The sequence below is a fragment of the Saccopteryx bilineata genome, chromosome 3 (genome assembly GCF_036850765.1).
Source record: "Saccopteryx bilineata isolate mSacBil1 chromosome 3, mSacBil1_pri_phased_curated, whole genome shotgun sequence".
NCBI lineage: Eukaryota > Metazoa > Chordata > Mammalia > Chiroptera > Emballonuridae > Saccopteryx > Saccopteryx bilineata.
Genome location: NC_089492.1, coordinates 302,253,425 through 302,273,505, shown reverse-complemented (window position 1 = coordinate 302,273,505; position 20,081 = coordinate 302,253,425). Strand labels below are relative to the sequence as shown.

General features: G+C 43.5%; 1 protein-coding gene across 1 annotated transcript in view; it reads right to left on the bottom strand.

Moving 5' to 3' along the window:
• Positions 1 to 14,685: 14,685 nt before the first annotated feature.
• The window catches only part of LOC136330146 (leukocyte immunoglobulin-like receptor subfamily B member 3), a 29,357-nt gene continuing 23,961 nt past the window's right edge, over positions 14,686 to 20,081 (bottom strand). The window contains exons 13-17 of the mRNA XM_066266651.1: positions 19,749 to 20,036; positions 19,291 to 19,593; positions 18,793 to 19,074; positions 18,186 to 18,485; positions 14,686 to 15,617 (exon numbers count right to left, since the gene is read on the bottom strand). Of these exons, the coding sequence (XP_066122748.1) occupies positions 15,496 to 15,617; positions 18,186 to 18,485; positions 18,793 to 19,074; positions 19,291 to 19,593; positions 19,749 to 20,036 (1,295 nt within the window). The 3' untranslated portion in view covers positions 14,686 to 15,495. The remainder of the gene's footprint in view (positions 15,618 to 18,185; positions 18,486 to 18,792; positions 19,075 to 19,290; positions 19,594 to 19,748; positions 20,037 to 20,081) is intronic.

Here is a 20,081-nt window from a genome sequence, read left to right as displayed (position 1 = left end):
TTTTCATCTCTTATAGCTAAGTAGTATTCCATTGTATACATGTACCACATCTTCTTTATCCAATCCTCTATTGAGGGACACTACAGTTGTTTCCATGCCTTGGCCACTGTGAATAATGCTGTGATGAACATGGGGGTACATATATTTTTTTGAGTTTTTAGGGTAGATACCCAGTACAGGGATTGCTGGGTCATATGGTAATTCTATTCTCAATTTTTTCAGGAACCATCATACTTTCTTCCATAGTGGTTGTACTAATTTGCATTCTCACCAGAAGTAAATGAGGGTTCTTTTTCTCTATAGCCTCTCCAACACTTATTATTACCTATCTTCTTTATAATAGCCAAATACCCAAAGCAATATACAAATTTAATGCAATCCCCATGAAACCCCAATGTCATTCTTAAAAAAAGAAATAGACCAAAAAATCTCCATGCTTTTATGGAACCATAAAAAACCCAAATAGCCAAACAATTTGAGGAAAAAGAATAAAGCTCGTAGTGTCCCATTACCTGACTTCAAATTATATATACTATAAAGCTATGATAGTCAAAAGAGCATGGTATCAGCAGAAAAACAGACACACAAACCAATGGAACAGAATTGAGAGCCCAGAAATAATACTACATATATATGGACAAATCATCTTTGAAGAAGAATCCAAAAACACACAATGGAGAAAAGTAAGTCTCTTCAATAAGTGGTGCTGGGAAAATTGGAAAACAACCTCAAAAAAATAAAACTTGACTACAGTTTGTCCCCATGCACAAAAATAAATTCAAAACGAGTCAAAGATCAAATAAAAGATCTGAAGCGATAAATTACATAGAAGAAAACATAGGTACTAAGCTCATGAACCTTGGCCATAGAGAACAATTTATGAATTTTACCCCAAAGGCAAGAGAAATAAAGGAAAAAAATAAATGAATGGGACTATATCAAACTAAAAAGCTTCTGTACAGCAAAAGAAACCAACAACAAAACAAATAGGCAGCCAACTAAATGGGAGATGATATTTGCAAAGAACAGCTTCAATAAGGAGCTGTCCATAATATATAAAGAACTCACAAAGCTCAGCTACAAACAAGCAAACAATCCAATTGAAAAATGGGGGAAGGCCCTGAACAGACACTTCTCCCAAGAGGACGTACAAATGGCCAAAAGATATATGAAAAGATGCTCATCTTTACTAGCTATTCTAGAAATGCAAATCACTTCACATTTGTGAGATTAGCTATTATCAGCAGGACAGGTAATAACAAGTGTTGGAGAGGCTGTGAAGAAAAAGGAATCCTCATTCACTGTTGGTTGGAATACAAATTAGTACATTCATTATGGAAGAAAGTATGATCCTTCCCTAAAAAATTAAGAATAGAATTTTCATATGACCCAGCAATGCCTCTACTGGGTATCTGCCCCCAAAACTCAAAAATATTGGTACATAAAGACACATGCACCCCCATGTTTATCACAGCATTATTCACAGTGGCCAAGACATGAAAACAACCAAAGTATCTTTTGACAGAGGATTGGATAAAGAAAAGGTGGCACATATATGCAATGGAATAGTCTGCCGTAAGAGATGACGACATATTGCCATTGATGGACCTTGACAACATTATACTGAGAGAAATAAGTAAATCAGAAAAGCTAAGAACTGTGTGATTTCACACATAGGTGGTATATAAAACTGAGACTCATTAACATAGATAAAAGTGAAGTGGTTACCAGAAGGAAGGGATGTGGGGGAAGAGGACAGTGAATTGGGTGGGAGGAAGTGTGTAAAGAAAGACAAATATAAGGTGAAAGAAAATGATTTGACTTTGAGTGATGAGTATATAGCATAATCAACAGTTCAAATTCTATAGAAATGTTTACCTGAAAACTATGTACTCTTATTTATCAATGTCACCATGTTAAAGTTAATTTTCTAAATAAAATTTAAAAATTATATGAAAAAGAAAACCAAGAAAAATTAATAAAAGCACACACAAAAATAAAAATGTAGAAATTAAAGAAAATGAAATTTAAAAAGTAAAAGAATAAGAAAAAATATGAAAGAAAATAATGAAAAAAAGAAAATATGAATATTGATTCTGAGAGGTTACTGTTTTCTTCTAGTAGGTGTCACTGCATTAAAACTTTTAGCTCTGTGAAATTCCTGGGCTGTCTTCCACTGAGATGTTGCTGTCACAATTATGTGAGCGGGGCTGCAGTTACATTGGTAGGTGGGGTTGGGTGTATTGTGAGGGCTTTATGGCTTTGACTTTATGGCATTGGCTTTTTGGTTTTAAAGACTTTAGCAATGGACATTCCAAGCTTCTGGGTGCTTTTCCCCTTGTCTCAAGAGACCAGGAGACCAGACATGGAGCACCCCTGTTCTTCAGTGGAGAGAGTGTCTCTGGAAAGCTATGTTCTGGGGTTTGTCTCTGCCACTCTCTGTACCTGTGAAGTAAGGGAAGAGGGGTCCTGGAGGCTGGGGTGCCACACTTCACTTTTCTCTGTCTCTGCCAAGTGCAAGTTGCTGGCAGACTGCAGGAACACTGTCTGTGCTGCCTCTCTGGTTAAGATCCCCTTTGGCCCCTCTATCTCACTGTTCCTCCTGGTAGAATGAGACCCAGTCACTCCAGGTTTCCCTCTCTGTACCCCTTAGACAAAACCAAGACAACTTGAGCTTCCCTCCTACCTGTATTCCAGTAGAGAAAAAAAAAAAAACCCAAGTCACTCTGGGTTGGTCTGCTCTCCAGAGCCCACTGCAAATACATTTTATTTTTCATCCCCTTTTCAACCTGTTTCAACTTTAGTCCATTCGGTTTGTGGATATCTCAGGCACACCTGTGAGCTTAGCTGGGTCTTATTTGATGTATTATAGTTGTTCAATTTGTTAAAATTTCAAAGGGAGAGCTCAGAAGTATCTTTCACATCACCATTACTCTGATGTCAATGAAGGTATTTTCTTAGAACTGGTTTTCCAACACAACAACAGACTTTTACTTTAAACATCTGACTGTTCATTCAAACTGATAGTATTTCTGGAGAAACTATACCGTGTGTCATCTGATATAGAGAGAAGTGTTTGATAGGTCTTAGGATGGTTTTTCACAATGATTTTGGATTTATTTGTTCCAAACTATTCTTTTTAAATTAAATTTATTGGAGTGATATTAGTTAACAAAATAATATATGTTTCAAGTTTGCACTCTTGTGATATATTACTGTGTATTGTGTGTTCACCCCCATTAACTTTCACTACATCCCTCATTATTGTTTAGTTCCCATTTCTCACATGGGGCACCACTTGCCCTGAGACAGTGACTACTGGGAGACCACATAGAGTGCACTGAGGGACTTAGGGGACACCACCTCACAACCACTATTCAGGTATCATGAGACAGCCCTGACCCCCAGTCCTTATGGGTATATATATATATTTTTATAAATAAATTTTTATTTTAATGGGGTGACATCAATAAATCAGGGTACATATATTCAAAGAAAACATTTCCAGGTTATCTTGTCATTTAGTTCTGTTGCATACCCATCACCCAAACAGAGATCGTCCTCCATCACCCTCTATCCAGTTTTCTTTGTACACCTCCCCCTCCCCTTCCCCCTCTCCCCCCTTCCCTCCTCCCACCCCCCATAACCACCACATTCTTGTCCATGTCTCTTAGTCTCGCTTTTATGTCCCACCAATGTATGGATTCCTGCAGTTCTTGTTTTTTTCTGATTCGCTTATTTCACTCCGCATAATGTTATCAAGGTTCCACCATTCTGCTGTAAGTGATCCGATGTCATCGTTTCTTCTAGCTGAATAGTATGCCATGGTGTATATGTGCCCCACCTTCTTTATCCAGTCTTCTATTTTTTTTTACAGTGATTAAAAGCCTTTAAGCAAACTCTTGGCCAATACAGCAAAAATCCATAAAAGAATAGTGTCCTTAACATGTTCACCAAGTCCAAATTGGCCCCATCACCATGCTAAATCCCTGAAAAATGCAACCCAACCACAGTTCAGTCTGTTAGGAGCTGTCACAGGGAGCAGGAGTCCAGGAAAAGTCCACACAGGAAAAGGCCACATGGCACTGGAATTGTTGTCACCATTCTATACTTTGCAGCTCATGTCCAAGTCCCAATGACCGCTGCTTCTAGCTGGTAATGATTCAGGTAGACTGGAAAAGCCATTTGCAGCATGCGTGGATATGGAACTTCTGTTCTCCTCTGCCTGGAGAGTTGAGACCAGGTTGCTTTTCCCTGGAGCTCTGCGACTGTGACATGGTAAAGAGAACCTTGGGATACACTAAGCTGGGTGGAAAAGGTAAATTCATAATACAAGTTGGCAAAAGGGGGAAAGAGAGCTCTAAATTAGGAGTAGGTACCAGCCTGAAATATGAGTGGGACGTTGAGGTAGGAGGGATAAAGGAAACACTATATATTAAACAAAGCAGCAGAAAATAGGACTATCAACACCCACAACAGAGATCTTTGAGGGAAGAATAAAAAACCTGACTATTCAGGCAAAACATAGTTAAGTGGCCCTTGTGCAAATGAGATCAGTTTACCTGCTTCTTGGAAGAAATACCCTAGGCTCGTACACAGTGTCATAGATGGGGCCGATGGCCCTGGGCACCTTCAGCCTTCAGTGGCAAACCCCAGCTTTCTGGGTAAGGTTAGGTCATAGGTGGCTGGAGCAGGGCTGGAAGAGACTGAACCCTCCCTTAGAGGAGCGAGGGGGAAGCCTACCTTCCAGTGTCCCTGTTTCCTCACAGCAGAGGCATGTGAGCCTGGCAGGCTTTAGCTCAATGACCTTCCTTTCCACTATTGAAGCAGGACCCAGATGGCATCCTATGAGACCCCTTTGGGGCGTTGGACTTATGGGTATATATTGATATACACAAGTAGACTCAGGGGCGAGAATGAGAAAGTCAGGTAGCAGAGAAGAGAATGAGGAGCCAGGAAGGGAAATTTCTTTAGAGCAGACCAAAGGGTAAAGGAAGTAGTTTAAATACCCCACATATTTATTAATCATAATTGCTAATTCTATCCCTCCTGTGCTGCATTCATCACAGTACCATGTTCAGTACTTTTTTCAGTAAAGCCACTGTGGCTTTTGCCTTAGGGCACTGAACTCTGTCCCTGTTCTATGTTCCTATTCAGGGCCCTACATCTCTTCTCTCTGGTAAACACCACACTGTTGTTGGTGTCTATGAGTTCGATCTATTTTAAAAACTAAGTTTAAGAATATTTTATATATTGATTTTAGAGAGAAGATGAGGGTGGAATGAGAATCATCAACTGATAGTTGATTCTCATATGTGACTTGACCTGGTAAGCTTGGGGTTTTGAAGCAGTGGCCTCAGTGTTCCAGGTTGCTGCTCTATCCACTGCACCACTACAGGTCAGGCCAAAATATTCTTGATATTTTTCACAATATTCAGTTGTTAAAAACAGATTTCAAGTTCTGAGCCAGACTGATGGGCAAACAGTGTGTGTGGTAAATAAAAGTGAGAAAAATGACTTGTGTAAATGTGGATCAGAGATTGAAGGTGAGTACAGGTATGGACCCACACCTGTAATGTGGGTTGTAGCCTCATGTCACAGGGTTGAGAAAAGAAGGATCCAGTCAGAGGAAATCAATAGTGGAATGAAGTGAAATGACCACAGTTTAATTATGGAAAAGCCTCTACAGTCCCAACTTTTCCTTGCACATAAATCATGCTTACACCCTGGACACTCTCAGCTTACAGTCCCCACTACTGCCCATATGTTCTTCCAGAACCCCTTGATGACATTAGAGTAATTTCCAAGGTTCTACATCACTGAATAGTGGGTTTGCTATCTTTTGTGTTTCCATTCTGGCTGCACCATGGAGTCTTCTCTGACTGCCAAGCTTGAAAAAGCAGCACCCCAAGGACCACAAAGGTCAAGCCAGCCACAACCATCTGGATGAGATTTCCCACTGTATAGTCTTGGGTGTTTCAAGCTGGAGACTGTGAACAATGTGGTCACAGAAGTCTCAGTAGCCTAAAACCACCTTAGCATCTCTGTATATTTACATAAGTCACCTGATTTCCACTGAGTGGATCTGATCCTCTGCACTCAGCTCCATACTGAGAGTTTCACATACTCACCTGATTTGTTCTGTGATGATCCCAGGATATTGTCTGCTCCTGAGAATGAAACACACACAGGGTGTGGGTGAGAAGATGTGGGAATGTTGAAGTAATCTCTTCTCTGATCTCCAATGAGTTTCAAAAACTGATATTGCCCATCTCAATGTCATGTCATGTGTATATTTGGTGTCTTAACCTGCATCTAATTAGGAGACAAAGGAACCTTTGATGCTTTATTTTTTCCTAAAGTCAGGAACATGAAGGCATGAAGGACTGGGTGCAACCTTTAGTTCCTATACCTCAGCCAGCTCCTTGTGTCTCTGACTTGGGATTATATATTTTCACATCAGTTATTTTCTTCTTTTATCAATCCCTTCTCTTAGAAAATAAATAATAAAATATATATGATACACCAGGGGTCCCCAAACTACGGCCCGCTGGCCACATGCGGCCCCCTGAGGCCATTTATCTGGCCCCCACCACACTTCCGGAAGAGGCACCTCTTTCATTGGTGGTCAGTGAGAGGAGCATAGTTCCCATTGAAATACTGGCCAGTTTGTTGATTTAAATTTACTTGTTCTTTATTTTAAATATTGTATTTGCTCCCATTTTGTTTTTTTACTTTAAAATAAGATATGTGCAGTGTGCATAGGGATTTGTTCATAGTTTTTTTTTATAGTCCGGCCCTCCAACAGTCTGAGGGACAGTGAACTGGCCCCCTGTGTAAAGAGTTTGGGGACCCCTGTGATACACCATGCAGTCCTTCTAGGTTCAAGGATTACCATAATTACCAGACCTCCTAGTTATTATATTTACGGAGTTTGTAACCTAGATAGAAAGATTAATAAGAAAGTAAAACTATGATAAATGACAGACTAAAAATTTTAGATGAATTCCATGACAAATATACATACGTGTTTTGATATAAGACAGGTTCTGGTAAATTAAAAAAATTAAATTTCAGGATTACACAGAGAACACTAGGATTTCTTTTGAAGTCCAGGATAGAATTCTGCATTAATAGATCAGAAAACCAAGTCCCAGGTGTGCATGGATAGAATTTTGTCAGTGGGCTCCATCTCAGGGGTGATTGAGACAACTACAACTCAGCTGAGACTCTCAGTGGGTCCAAGCTCCTTGACCCAAATACGAGACGTCCTCTTGACTCTATCTTCATATGTGGGCATGACTCTATCTTCATAGGTGGGCATGATTTCATAGGAGCCAGGATGACTCTCAGGGGCCCTAGAATCAGCACCACGGACAGAGGCAGGAGTGGAGTCTGCTCATTTCTCCCCGCCTGAGCTGGGCACCCTCCCCTTCATGCATTTTCTCTCACACTGACCACAACAGGCAACAATTATCGCAATTGTTTGAGATACAAGGACTCTTCGGTAAGTCATCACCTCTATCTTGAGGAGTTTAGGAAACAAGCCCTTTTGGAAATCTTTGTTGTATTGAAGGATAAAATAAGAAGGTAGCAAACACCTGCTGGAGTCTCTGTTTCTTCTATGCTAACAGACCTCTGGTCCCCAGTGGACATGATGATTATTCATGTGAGTGAGGGTCTGAAGACTCAAAATGTTGAATGAATCTGGAACCAGAGAAGGAAGTGACTCTGTCCTTCCTCCTTCATGTTACCTTTAATTTCATTTCTTCTTTCACACTCTTCAGTATCTTCCCATCACATACCCAGCAATGTCTTGACTCCACATTGACCAATGAGCTGCAGTGAGTGCTCTCACTGGTCCCTCCTTAAGACTCCCACCTGTGGTTCAGGTTCCGGGAGACCAGTGTCACTGACCCTGTAGAATCCCCAGGTCTGCACTCAACACACACCGTACGTCAGTCATTTAGGTCCCAGGAAAGAGCTGAGGCCGAGCGTGAGTCCCCTCACCCATGACCTCAAGAAGCAGAAAACCACTGGGCTGTGACCACACATAAGAGTACGAGCTGGGAGAACTACATCATGTGTAAGTCCCTCCATAGGAAATGCTCACGGGGCCCACAGGGAAGATGGCCTGTGCCCACCTTCCAGCATGGGTCCTGGATCCCATGTGTCAACAGCTCTAAAGGACCTGATGTGAAATGTCAGCTACATGAGAGGGACGCGTTCCCTCCTAAGACCAGCACAGGGTTTGGTTGGGTTCAGAGGAAGGGAGCAGCATCCACTCCTGAGGGAGAAGGGTGATCTGTGTTAAAGGGGACAATCACGTCATATGCTCCAGGTGTGGACTAGGAGAGGTGAGGTCTCTCAGAGGCCACACTTTTGAGTCCTGTGCCTGTAAGGAGAAGACAACAATGGGGAGGAGCCTGACTCTTCCCTCTTACCTGTCGCTGTGCCATGAGCATCCATTTCTGCTAATGTGATATGCACACTGAACTGATATCATCTTGCAATGTATGAGCTCAATTGCTCAATGAGGAACCCAGCCTTCTTGCTGGAGTCCTGTGGGATCCTCACATGCAAGGGGTCAGAGCTTGGCTCACTATATGAACAATAGGCATCAACTTGTGAGTCCCTGACATCAGATGGCCACAGGGCTCCCCTTGTTGACCATGGGGCCTAGTTCAGCTCAGATGGAGGATTTGGGGAAGATTCTATGAAATGAATCAGACTCAGAATATCAGGGGTGCTGTTCTCTTTTTCATCTTCCTAGCTGACACTCCAAGGTCCCTCTATGACTTGTCATAATCAGCCAAAACCTGTTGTGCTCACTTCATGTGTCCAGAGAGGTCTTTTGGTGAAGCAAGAGGTCTGGGAGAAGACTCACCTGCCTGTACCTGGTCGAACGGGACCTGACAAAGCCCTGGAAGAGTCCTTGTGGGAACCATTCCCCTACCCACACATAGAAGCTCCAGGCCTGGGAGGGCCCCTGAGCACTGGGGGCAGATCTGTGGCTGAGAACTTCTGCCCCCACTGAGCCCCCTGAGTACCAGGCTCCTTTAGGACCAAGACTTGGGAGGTGAGGGATCCCCAACTCTTCTCCTAAAGCTCACCAAGGCAGAGAAGCCCTTTGAGGGTCAGGGTCATATTGCTTTCTCCCACATTCAACAGTGGTGCAGATGATATATAAAGTCAACAGAGCATGGGAGGACTGATTGAGATATTAGTGTTAGAAGGGCCAGGCTCCCCATGTGACATGTCATGGTTTTCTCAACAGCTGTACTCTGCTCTTTTTGAAGGATGGGTTGAGTAGACATCAGGTTCCGGGACTTTCTAAACAAGAGCTGATTCTCAGCAGACCCTACATGCTTTGCTGCCAGTTTATATCAAAACCAAATCCACATGTCCCAGAACAGGAAGGTAGAGGATGCAGGGAAGAACTTCGTGCAACTCACTTTCCATTCCAACACGGAATCTTCCTTTACGGAAGCTGTGTGACCTTGGTCAATTCACTTATCTGTCCTGAGACCCTGTAAATGCATATATTTTTCCACCCATTCACCATCCTGGCAAGCGACTGATGTTAACTAAGCAGTTTCCTGTCCAGGCATGAGATTCATTGGGGTAGGTGACTGATACCCCCTCTGGGTGCATGGAACAGTGATAATAACATCAGACAATACAGATATTTAGATAATGAATAATGTGGCTATAGTTTTGGTGAGTTGTAGAGAAGAAGAAAAACAAAGGACAGAGAAAATCAATAACCGGTAGACATTTAGCACTTTAGTCATGGAGTGTGGGGACCAGCTGGTGAAGGAGGGACAAGGACAGGACAAAGGTCAGCACAAGGTGGAGAGAGAATGGCACTCTCAACCAGAAGGAGGAGTTACTCTGAAAACTGTCAGTCATCAGGGTGTGCTGGGTCCTGGTCACTCAGGGTCTCCCTGCAGGGACTCCTGGGTTATACCGTTAAGGTCACGGAAAATGTTCAGTAAAGAATATGTGAACAGAATGCTGGTTTGAGAAGATATACCCTATGGGGTATAGACCACAGGAGGACTTTAAGGAAAATAAACAGTGATAAAACTCCAGCATCACAACCCACTGGGTGATGAGCTGATCAGTATTCAAGGGACTTCAGAGAATTTCCTATAAAAGCTTATACCAGGGGTAGTTAACCTTTTTATACCTACCGCCCACTTTTGTATCTGTTAGTAGTAAAATTTCCTAACCGCTCACCAGTTCCACAGTAATGGTGATTTATAAAGTAGGAAAGTAACTTTATAAAATTTATAAAACAGAGTTACAGCAAATTAAAGCATATAATAATAATTACTTACCAAGTACTTTATGTCAGATTTTCACTGTTTGGAAGAAAAAAATCTTTATAAAACAACTTACTGTAGTTAAATCTATCTTTTTATTTATACTTTGGTTGCTCTGCTACCACCCACCATAAAAGCTGGAACACCCACTAGTGGGCGGTAGGGACCAGGTTGACTACCACTGGCTTACACAATCCATATAGCAAAACTACACGCACAGTTAAGTGAGAAGCAGTGGAAGACTTCTTTGTCATTATCCTGGTCTAAGAAGTTTCCAAAAAATTCTGCTCTGTTCAGATTGGTTCAGGAAGTGCCCATGAGAAGACACAGTGTGGTCGTAACTCAGGTTGTGTGTGTGTCTGGGGAGGGTAGGAGGTTCCCTGGGATAAGTCTGGTTTGTAGAGAAGAGTTAGGTCTGCTAGGACTAATAATTTTATCTCAACCTGACCTCCAATAACATGGAATGCATTTGGAGATACTTACATGTTGCTGGAGTGAGGTGGATACCCGTGGAAAGGTTTTGTGCAGGGGTTGGTCAGTGACAGGTAAGTTTGTGTCATGAGAATAAAACACCTCAGGTGGTAATAATGGTCTGTGGGAGGACAGAAAGGAGGCTAGAAGGGGTTGCACCAAGAAGATGTCCTGAGTCTTCAGCTGAGCTTGACTGTGGAGGTGAACTTGGTCACAGAAAGAAGGGCTCAGAGTGAGAACTGTGGGATTTGTTCATTGTGTGTGAGGGAGAGAGTGTAGAATTGAGGGCTCTTCTACTCTCTGCTTTAGGTGACTGAAGAAGCCAATGGGGCTGTCACAAGAGCTATAGCCTCAAGAGGAGCAGGAGTCTTGGGGAGAAGTTTACAACACGTCAACTGACTCATAGAGAGAACCACCCCCCCCCTGTCTGGCCTGGGTGTGCAGCCTGTTTCTCTCTAACACTTCCTCTCTCTGACTTCCTTGTTTCTGTAAGCAGGAATGCACTTCCTCAATCCTCTGAGTTATTTCTGCCTTTCCTGGCCTCTTCTTTATGATGCAACAACTTTTTTTCTTTTTTCTTTAGAAAATTAAATTGAACAGGGTGACATTGACCAATGAGAGTACATAGGTTTCAGATAAACATTTCTACAGCATTTGAACTATTTGATTGCGTTGTGTACCCATGCAACAACTCTTTATCTGATACTGTGAATTCTGTCTTCATGCACTGGGCAAAAGTACTAGTTGGAGACAATTCACTGGTTTTAATTAGAGACTTGAGGAAACATTCATTAACCATCTATTTTGAGCCAGTACCTTCTCCTATTTCCTCTTTTTTTTAATTGTAGAAAATTGTAAAACCTCACCATTCAGAATTGATAGGAGAATCGGCAGCACCAGAGATGTAAAGAGTCTCAATCTGATGTCATTTACATTAGTGGTCCCGAACCATTTTTGGGCCACTGATCGGTTTAATGTCAGAAAATATTTCCATGGACCGGCCTTTAGGGTGGGATGGATAAATGCATCACGTGACCGAGACAAGCGTCAAGAGTGAGTCTTAGACGGATGTAACAGAGGGAATCTTGTCATTTTTTAAAAATAAAACATCGTTCAGGCTTAAATATAAATAAAACAGAAATAATGTAAGTTATATATTCTTTCTCTGCGGACCAATACCAAATGGCCCATGGACCGGTACCGGTCCGCGGCCCGGGGGTTGGGGACCACTGATTTACATGACCTGATTAAGACATCAGATATGAATCTTTTGGTAAAAAGGTCTACTTTGAAACTCTGAACCCCCTCCCCCAATCTTACAAGGTGAACAAGGAGATATAGGACATCCTTGGCTGAATGGCTGATGAGCACAGAGTTAGAGGATACAGGAATGATGGTTCTCATCTTGGATCCTATACTTAGCCAAACTCAAGAGTGAAGTTGAGAATTTCATCACTGGGTTGATCCCTAAGCACTAAGGCCCTTAGGGCATCTCTGACCTGGTGAGAGTCCTGCCTCCCATCAATTCATGGGAACATGGTCCAACTTCTTTTTTTTTATAAATAAATTTATGTTAATGTTAATGGAGTGACATCAATAAATCAGGGTACATATATTCAAAGAAAACATGTCCAGGTTATCTTGTCATTCAATTATGTTGCATACCCATTACCCAAAGTCAGATTGTCCTCTATCACCCTCTCTCTAGTTTTCTTTGTGTCCCTATCCCTCCCCCTTACCCCCTCCCTCCTTCCCTCCTGGGGCCCCTCCTCCTCCCCACCCCCGGTAACCACTACACTCTTGTCCATGTCTCTTAGTCTCGTTTTTATGTCCCACCAATGTATGGAATCATGTAGTTCTTGTTTTTTTCTGATTTACTCATTTCACTCCGTATAATGTTATCAAGATCCCACCATTTTATTGTAAATGATCCGATGTCATCATTTCTTATGGCTGAGTAGTATTCCATAGTGTATATGTGCCACATCTTCTTTATCCAGTTTTCTATTGAAGGGCTTTTTGGTTGTTTCCATGTCTTGGCCACTGTGAACAATGCTGCAATGAACATGGGGCTACATGTGTCTTTACGTATCAATGTTTCTGAGTTTTGGGGGTATATACCCAGTAGAGGGATTGCTGGGTTATAAGGTAGTTCTATTTTCAGTTTTTTGAGGAACCACCATACTTTCTTCCATAATGGTTGTACTACTTTACATTCCCACCAACAGTGAATGAGGATTCCTTTTCTCCACAGCCTCTCCAACATTTGCTATTACCTGTCTTGTTGATAATAGCTAATCTAACAGGTGTGAGGTGGCATCTCATTGCAGTTTTGATTTGCATTTCTCTAATAACTAATGAAGATGAGCATCTTTTCATATATCTGTTGGCCATTTGTATGTCTTCCTGGGAGAAGTGTCTGTTCATGTCCTCTTCCCATTTTTTTATTGGATTGTTTGTTTGTTGTTAAGTTTTATGAGTTCTTTGTATATTTTGGATATTAGACCCTTATCTGAGCTGTTGTTTGAAAATATCATTTCCCATTTGGTTGGCTGTCTGTTTATTTTGTTGTCAGTTTCTCTTGCTGAGCAAAAACTTTTTAGTCTGATGTAGTCCCATTCATTTATCTTTGTCTTCAGTTCTCTTGCCTTTGGAGTCAAATTCCTAAAATGTTCTTTAAAACCCAGGTCCATGAGTTTAGTACCTATGTCTTCTTCTATATACTTTATTGTTTCAGGTCTTATATTTAGGTCTTTGATCCATTTTGAATTAATTTTAGTACAAGGCGACAAGCTGTAGTCGAGTTTCATTCTTTTGCATGTGGTTTTCCAGTTTTCCCAGCACCATTTGTTGAAGAGGCTTTCTTTTCTTCGTTGTGTGTTGTTGGCCCCTTTATCGAAAATTATTTGACTATATGTGGTTTTATTTCTGGACTTTCTATTCTGTTCCATTGGTTTGAGTGTCTATATTTCTGCCAATACCATGCTGTTTTGATTGTCGTGGCCCTATAATATAGTTTGAAGTCAGGTATTGTAATGCCCCCAGCTTCATTCTTTTTCCTTAGGATTGCTTTGGCTATTCGGGGTTTTTTATAGTTCCATAGAAATCTGATGATTTTTTGTTGCATTTCTTTAAAAAATGTCATAGGAATTTTGATGGGAATTGCATTAAATTTATAAATTGCTTTGGGTAATATGGCCATTTTGATTATATTTATTCTTCCTATCCAAGAACAAAAATATTTTTTCATCTCATTGTATCTTTTTTGATTTCCTTTAACAATGCTTTGTAGTTTTCGTCATATAGGTCCTTTACATTCTTTGTTATATTTATTCCTAGGTATTTTATTTTTTTTGTTGCGATCGTGAAGGGGATTATTTTTTTGAGTTTGTTTTCTAATATTTCATTGTTGACATATAGAAAGGCTATGGACTTTTGTATGTTAATTTTGTATCCTGCGACCTTACTGTATTGGTTTATTGTTTCTAGTAATCTTTTTGTGGAGTCTTTGGGGTTTTCGATATATAGGATTATATCATCTGCAAAAAGTGATACCTTTACTTCTTCTTTTCCGATATGGATGCCTTTTATTTTTTTCTATTGTCTGATTGCTCTGGCCAGAACTTCTAGCACCACGTTAAATAGAGTGGAGAGAGTGGACAACCCAGTCTTGTTCCTGATTTAAGGTGGAAAGTCCTCAGTTTTATGCCATTTAATATGATGTTGGCTGATAGTTTATCATATATGGCCTTTATCATGTTGAGATATTTTCCTTCTATACCCATTTTGTTGAGTGTCTTAAACATAAAGTTGTGTTGTATTTTATCAAATGCCCAACTTCTTTTTTAAAAAAATTTTATTTAGAAAATTAAATTTAATGGGATGACATTGCTCAGTAAGAGTACATAGGTTTCAGGTAAACATTTGTATAGCATTTGAACTGTTTACAGATCTTTATGAAATCACGTCTGTTTTACTGGCTTTCTTTTTAATTTACATAAAATCACATTACATGAAATTCAGCATTTCAAAGAATATGATCTAATGGCATGTAGCAAATACACAGTGTCTCAACAACAACTTCTTTTTAGTTTCAAGAAATTTTTATAACCCTCCAATAACCTTAAACCAGATAGTCTCCAAACCGTCCTCCAGCTCAGCCCCGGAGAAACAAATCTGACTCTTGTTTCTATGGGATTCTTTCTTTTGGAAATTTTATTTTAATGGAATCACAGCATATGTGATCCTTTCTGTCCATGTTCTTTTCCATTTAGCTGCATGTTTCCGATAACCCACAATGTAGCAGGAGTCAGTGCTTGGTTCTTTACGGCTGGATAAGATCCCGGTGCTCTGAAGATACCACAGTTTGTTGATGTGAATGTGGTTGGCCATGAAGGGGTGTATAGATGTACATCCAAACCAGCCATGTGGGCCCACCCTTGTGTCACGGGTGAGAACGGAAGGACAGTCAGGGAGAGTCAGTGGTGACAGGGAGGGAGGCTCCCAGTGGGTGGAGGAGGCATCCTCCACAGGAACATGGCACACGTTCCCTGCACCCCAATCACAGCCTCTCCCCTGGACAGTCTCAGCAGACAGTGTCCCCAACTGTGGTCCAGACTTTCTCTCACCACCTCCTGGGCCATCGCATGTGCTCCAAGGCTCCACCTCTCTGAACACTGCATTGGTCCCTTTGTGGTCACATCCTGGCTGCATTGTGGGTCCTTCCTGGGCTGTGTCGAGCCTGAAACAGCAGCACCCCAAGGACCAGCAGGATCAGTCCAGCCACGGCCATCCGAATAAGGTTCTCTACTGTGTAGTCTGGGTGGTGGGAAGCAAGACAATCTGAATACTGAGGTCACCGTGGTCAAGGCAGACCCAAATCTCCAGGGTCTGATTGTCCACCCTGGGCTCCCACTTCTTGACCCCAGCCTCCCTGTGATGTCTGAATTCAGAACCTGCTCTGAGTCACGGTCATAAGGGTTAGCTGTGACCAGGAGCTCAGGATTAGTGAAAGAATGGTCTCACTTCAGAAATAATGAAGAGTTGTGTGTTCTGTGTTCAGTCGGAGACTCAAGACCTCATAAGCTTAATCCTTTACAGCAGAGAGATCCCACGTTTTCAACAGCTGGGATCCAGGGTCCATGGAGGAAGTTTGGTGTCAGGGCTCCTGAATGTCATGAGCACAGGGGTGACAGTCTGGGGCTGCGTATCCTTCACCCCACCCACCCAGGTCCCTCCTCTCTGGGGTCTGCATTTTAATTGTCACATGGAAATTTTCAGCTATTTAATATTTTTTTAAAGAAGTTTTTGATGTTGATCTTATGTATTTTAGAGAGAAAGGAGGGGGGAGGGAGAGAAAGAAACATTGATCTGTTACTGTATGTGTCCGGACAGGGGATCTAAACAGCAACCTCTATGCTCTGGTATGATGGTCTAACCAAGTGAATGACCCGGCCTGGGCCATCTATTTAATCTTTTATTAATTCCTTTTCTATATATTAATAAATACCTACAACGGTACGTAGACTTACCAGATGAACAATAAGAGTAAATGGATGAATATTTGTAGATACATAGATTTAGAATTAATAGAGTTGTAAATCCCAGATTTGGCAAAAGCGGTTTTGTAGTTTTGAGTACACAAGTGACATTGTTTATTCAGTGTTATTATTTATTAATTAGTGTATTTTTTATACAAACTATGGTAAACCTGCTTTTGCCCCACCCTGTATATGTGTAACAATCTATATATGTATATAAATGCATATAAAACACATAAACAGTATATATCATATATTATAAAATATAAAAATATATCTGTATTTAAGTTTTACGTACCTCTCCTACATAAATTCTAAAATTATATATTATCCTGTATGTGTACATATACTGTTGTGTACCAATAAATATTGTCTGTGTGAGTGTGTGTGTATAAAGTGATAGATTTAGAGAGAGAGAGAGAGAGAGAGAGACTGTATAAATAAACATGTGATAAGGAGGCAGGTCCCAGGAAGGTCAAGTCAGGTCTTCAATAAGGAATAAAGTCTTGTCTGTGGGATGTAGGGAGAGGCCAGGGGAAAAGGGAGGCTGAGACTCATAATCTTGGTAAGTGGAGTCAAGTCAGGTCAGGAGCCCAGAAAGGGGGGGGTGGACGTCATCATCTTCTCTCTCCTTTCAAACAAACTCTAGAAAGTGTGGTAAGAATTCATGGATTGATGGCGAATCATGTGATTATTGTCCCAAAAGACAACCTCAATGCATATCATACACTCTTCAAGAAAGTCCACAGTTGTAGGTTTCAATATTTAAGAAACAGAGGGAGTTCCCCCAAATGATAATATTCATGAGCCAAGTAGGAAATTATGTCAATCTGTTACCCCATTTTGATTGAAAAACAAAAATGCAAAAATAATGGTTGGCCTACCCTCATTACAATATTCTTGCAAAATTTTTAAATATCAGCTGAACTGTGGTTTGAACCAGGGGTATGGCCTCTTTCACTAACTCCATGGCTGCCCCTCAGAAGGCTTACAGAGGAGAGCTCAGGCACTACTGCCTGTGTCCCCAACATTCACACTGATGAACACAAGCAAACAGAAACATTCACACACACAAGCCCACATACACAGCCATTTACACATGTGCACACACCGTGTCCTGGCCCCCTTCTGCCTTTTGCAATTGGAGAAATGGATCTCAGTGAGAAGAAGGAACTTTCTCAGGCCGTTACACAGGAAGTGGATGAGCTAAGACCGGAACTGACCTTGTCCCCCACCTCTTTCTCACAGACTCTCAAGGACCTGACTCCATGGTGGGGACCAGTGCTCAGAGCCTCCTGGGGGTCAAGATGGGGGATGAGAAGAGGGAGATGCCTTTTCCCCCACTTCAGCCCGGCTGCTCCTCCCTGGGTGGGACCATAGCATCTCCCTCTGCCATGACCTCCCCACCTGTCACCTGCCAGCCACTGAGTCCTGGGGCTCCATGGCCCCCCAGAATGTATTCTGGCCCCCAGCCCCTCTGGAAGATAAGCCGTGTCAGAGCAGGTGATTCTGTTCTCTCTGGAACCATGGCCTCTGCTTGTCCCCAAATGTGTCTTGTTCTCTCTGGGTGAGGCCCTAAGGACAGGAGACTGGAGGGGTCGGGATGGGCGTCTCTGGCCTGTTCTCCTTTGGTCAGCCTGGTCCTCCAAAGTCTCCCACTGCCCCCCAGGAACATGTCTGCATCTCAGGGATGAGGTGACAGTGAGGCAGGAAGGGAGGAGTTCTGAAACTTCCCATCCCTCTGGGCAGTGATGGTTCTCCCTGCTGACCCTCCTTCTGTGACCTTCTCACTAAGTTCCAGCTCAAAGGTCCCCTGGGAATAAGATGTGGGGCTGGGTCTCCTCACCTGAGACCACCAGCTCCAGGGGGTCACTGGGGTGTGACAGCAGGTAGGGGGAGGTGCTGTTTGAGCCATAACACCTGTAGGTCTCCTTGTGACCTGAGGTCACAGCACTGATGGTGAAGGTGGCCTGAGAGGGTGCAGACGTGTCCTGCAGACGAAGGTGCTGGGGAGGATCCCGTGACCCCTCCCTGTGCAGGTGGAAGGTGTCAAACCAGACCTCAGAGCGACACTGCAGGGTCACGTTATCTCCCGAGGTCACTGAGGATCCCAGCTGGGCGGAGAGGGAGGGTTTTGTGTACATTCCTGGGGAGAGGAGGTTGTGATGTGTAGTCACCCCTCCCCACATGCCCTTGACCCCTGAGCTGAGTGACCTCGTCCTTCCCCAGTGACTCTCTCTGTGGCTGCCTGTCAGCTCCTCTCAGCCCCTCTGGGTGGGTCTCCTTTATTTTCATGCCTATCCTTCCCCCATTCTCACTTTCTCCCCCTAGACCACTGCCCCATCTCAGCCTCTACTCCAGGACCCTCTCCTGGGCCCCATCACCACCAGGGTGACCTGGGGCACAAAGCCCTGAGCTGACAACAGGACACGGGGCAGGGCAGGTCCCCTCACCTGTAATCAGGATGTCCAGGGGGTCACTGGGGGCCGACCATGAATAGGAGAGGCTGTGTCCACTGTAGCACCTGTACTGACCCCCGTGGGTTTGGTTCACGTGGCCCAAGGGGAAGTTGGGGCTGGGCTGCCCATCCAGATGCTGGGGAGGTGTGATCCCTTCATCCTTGGTCAGAGCAAATCTGTTAAAGCTGGACTCTGAGTGACATTGGAGGGCCAGGCTCTCTTCAGGCAGCACCAGTGACCCAGGCTGGGCTGAGAGGGAGGGTTCTCTGTGCACACCTGGGGGAAGGGGACAGTGGCAATTGGAACACACACCCCTATCACCCACTAGCTGCAGTGGGAGTTCTCCCTGGTTCTTCCCTTAGCATCTAATCTGAGGTTCTGACCCCAAATGTCCAGCGGTACTGGCCGCACAGTTACACTGTGAACACAGCTTAGGTCAGTCATTTTGGGCACAGAAAACAGATGGGGTTACAGAGGGGTCTGTCCTCTCACCTGTGACCTGGATGTGCAGAGGGTCACTGGGCTGTGACCACACATGGGGGTAAGAGCTGGGAGAAACATAGCACCTGTAGGTCCCCGCATGGGAGGTGCCCATGGGGCCCACAGGGAAGACGGCCTGGGACCCCTTCCCAGCCTGAGTCGTGGATGCCATGTGTCGGGGAGGGTCAGCTCCTCCCTCCTTCAGCAGATGGAAAGTGCCCGATGTGTTCTGTGAGCTACAGGAGAAGGACACGTGCCTTCCTGTGGCCACCACAGGACTTGGCTGGGCTGAGAGGAACGGTGCAGCATACACTCCTGAGGGAGAAGGGGGATCTGTGTTAAAGGAGACAATCACTCCACATGGCCAAGGTATGGACGGTGAGGGGTGAGGTCCCCCTGAGACCACCCTCCACTCCATCTACCCCTGAGGAGGAGCCCACAGTGGGGAGGAGACCTGGTGTCTCCCTTACCTGTCACCACCAGGAACAGGGGCTCACTTGGCTCTGACAATATGCTCTCAGTGGTGGAATATGCACACTGGTACAGCCCTGCATGCCGTGAGTCCGTGGATTCAATGAGGAAGCTGGTCTTGTTGCTGGGGTTTGGTGGGACACTGTTTTTCCAGGGGTGAGTGATGTTCTCTTTATACAGACTGTAGGCATTAGCCTGCAGGGACCCCTGACACCAGATGGTCACAGGGCTCCCCTTGGTGACCCTGGGGCCTGGGTCAGCCCAGATGGAGGGTTTGGGGAGGAGCCCTGGAAAGGAATCAGACCTGAAATGTCAGAGGATCCCTTCACCCC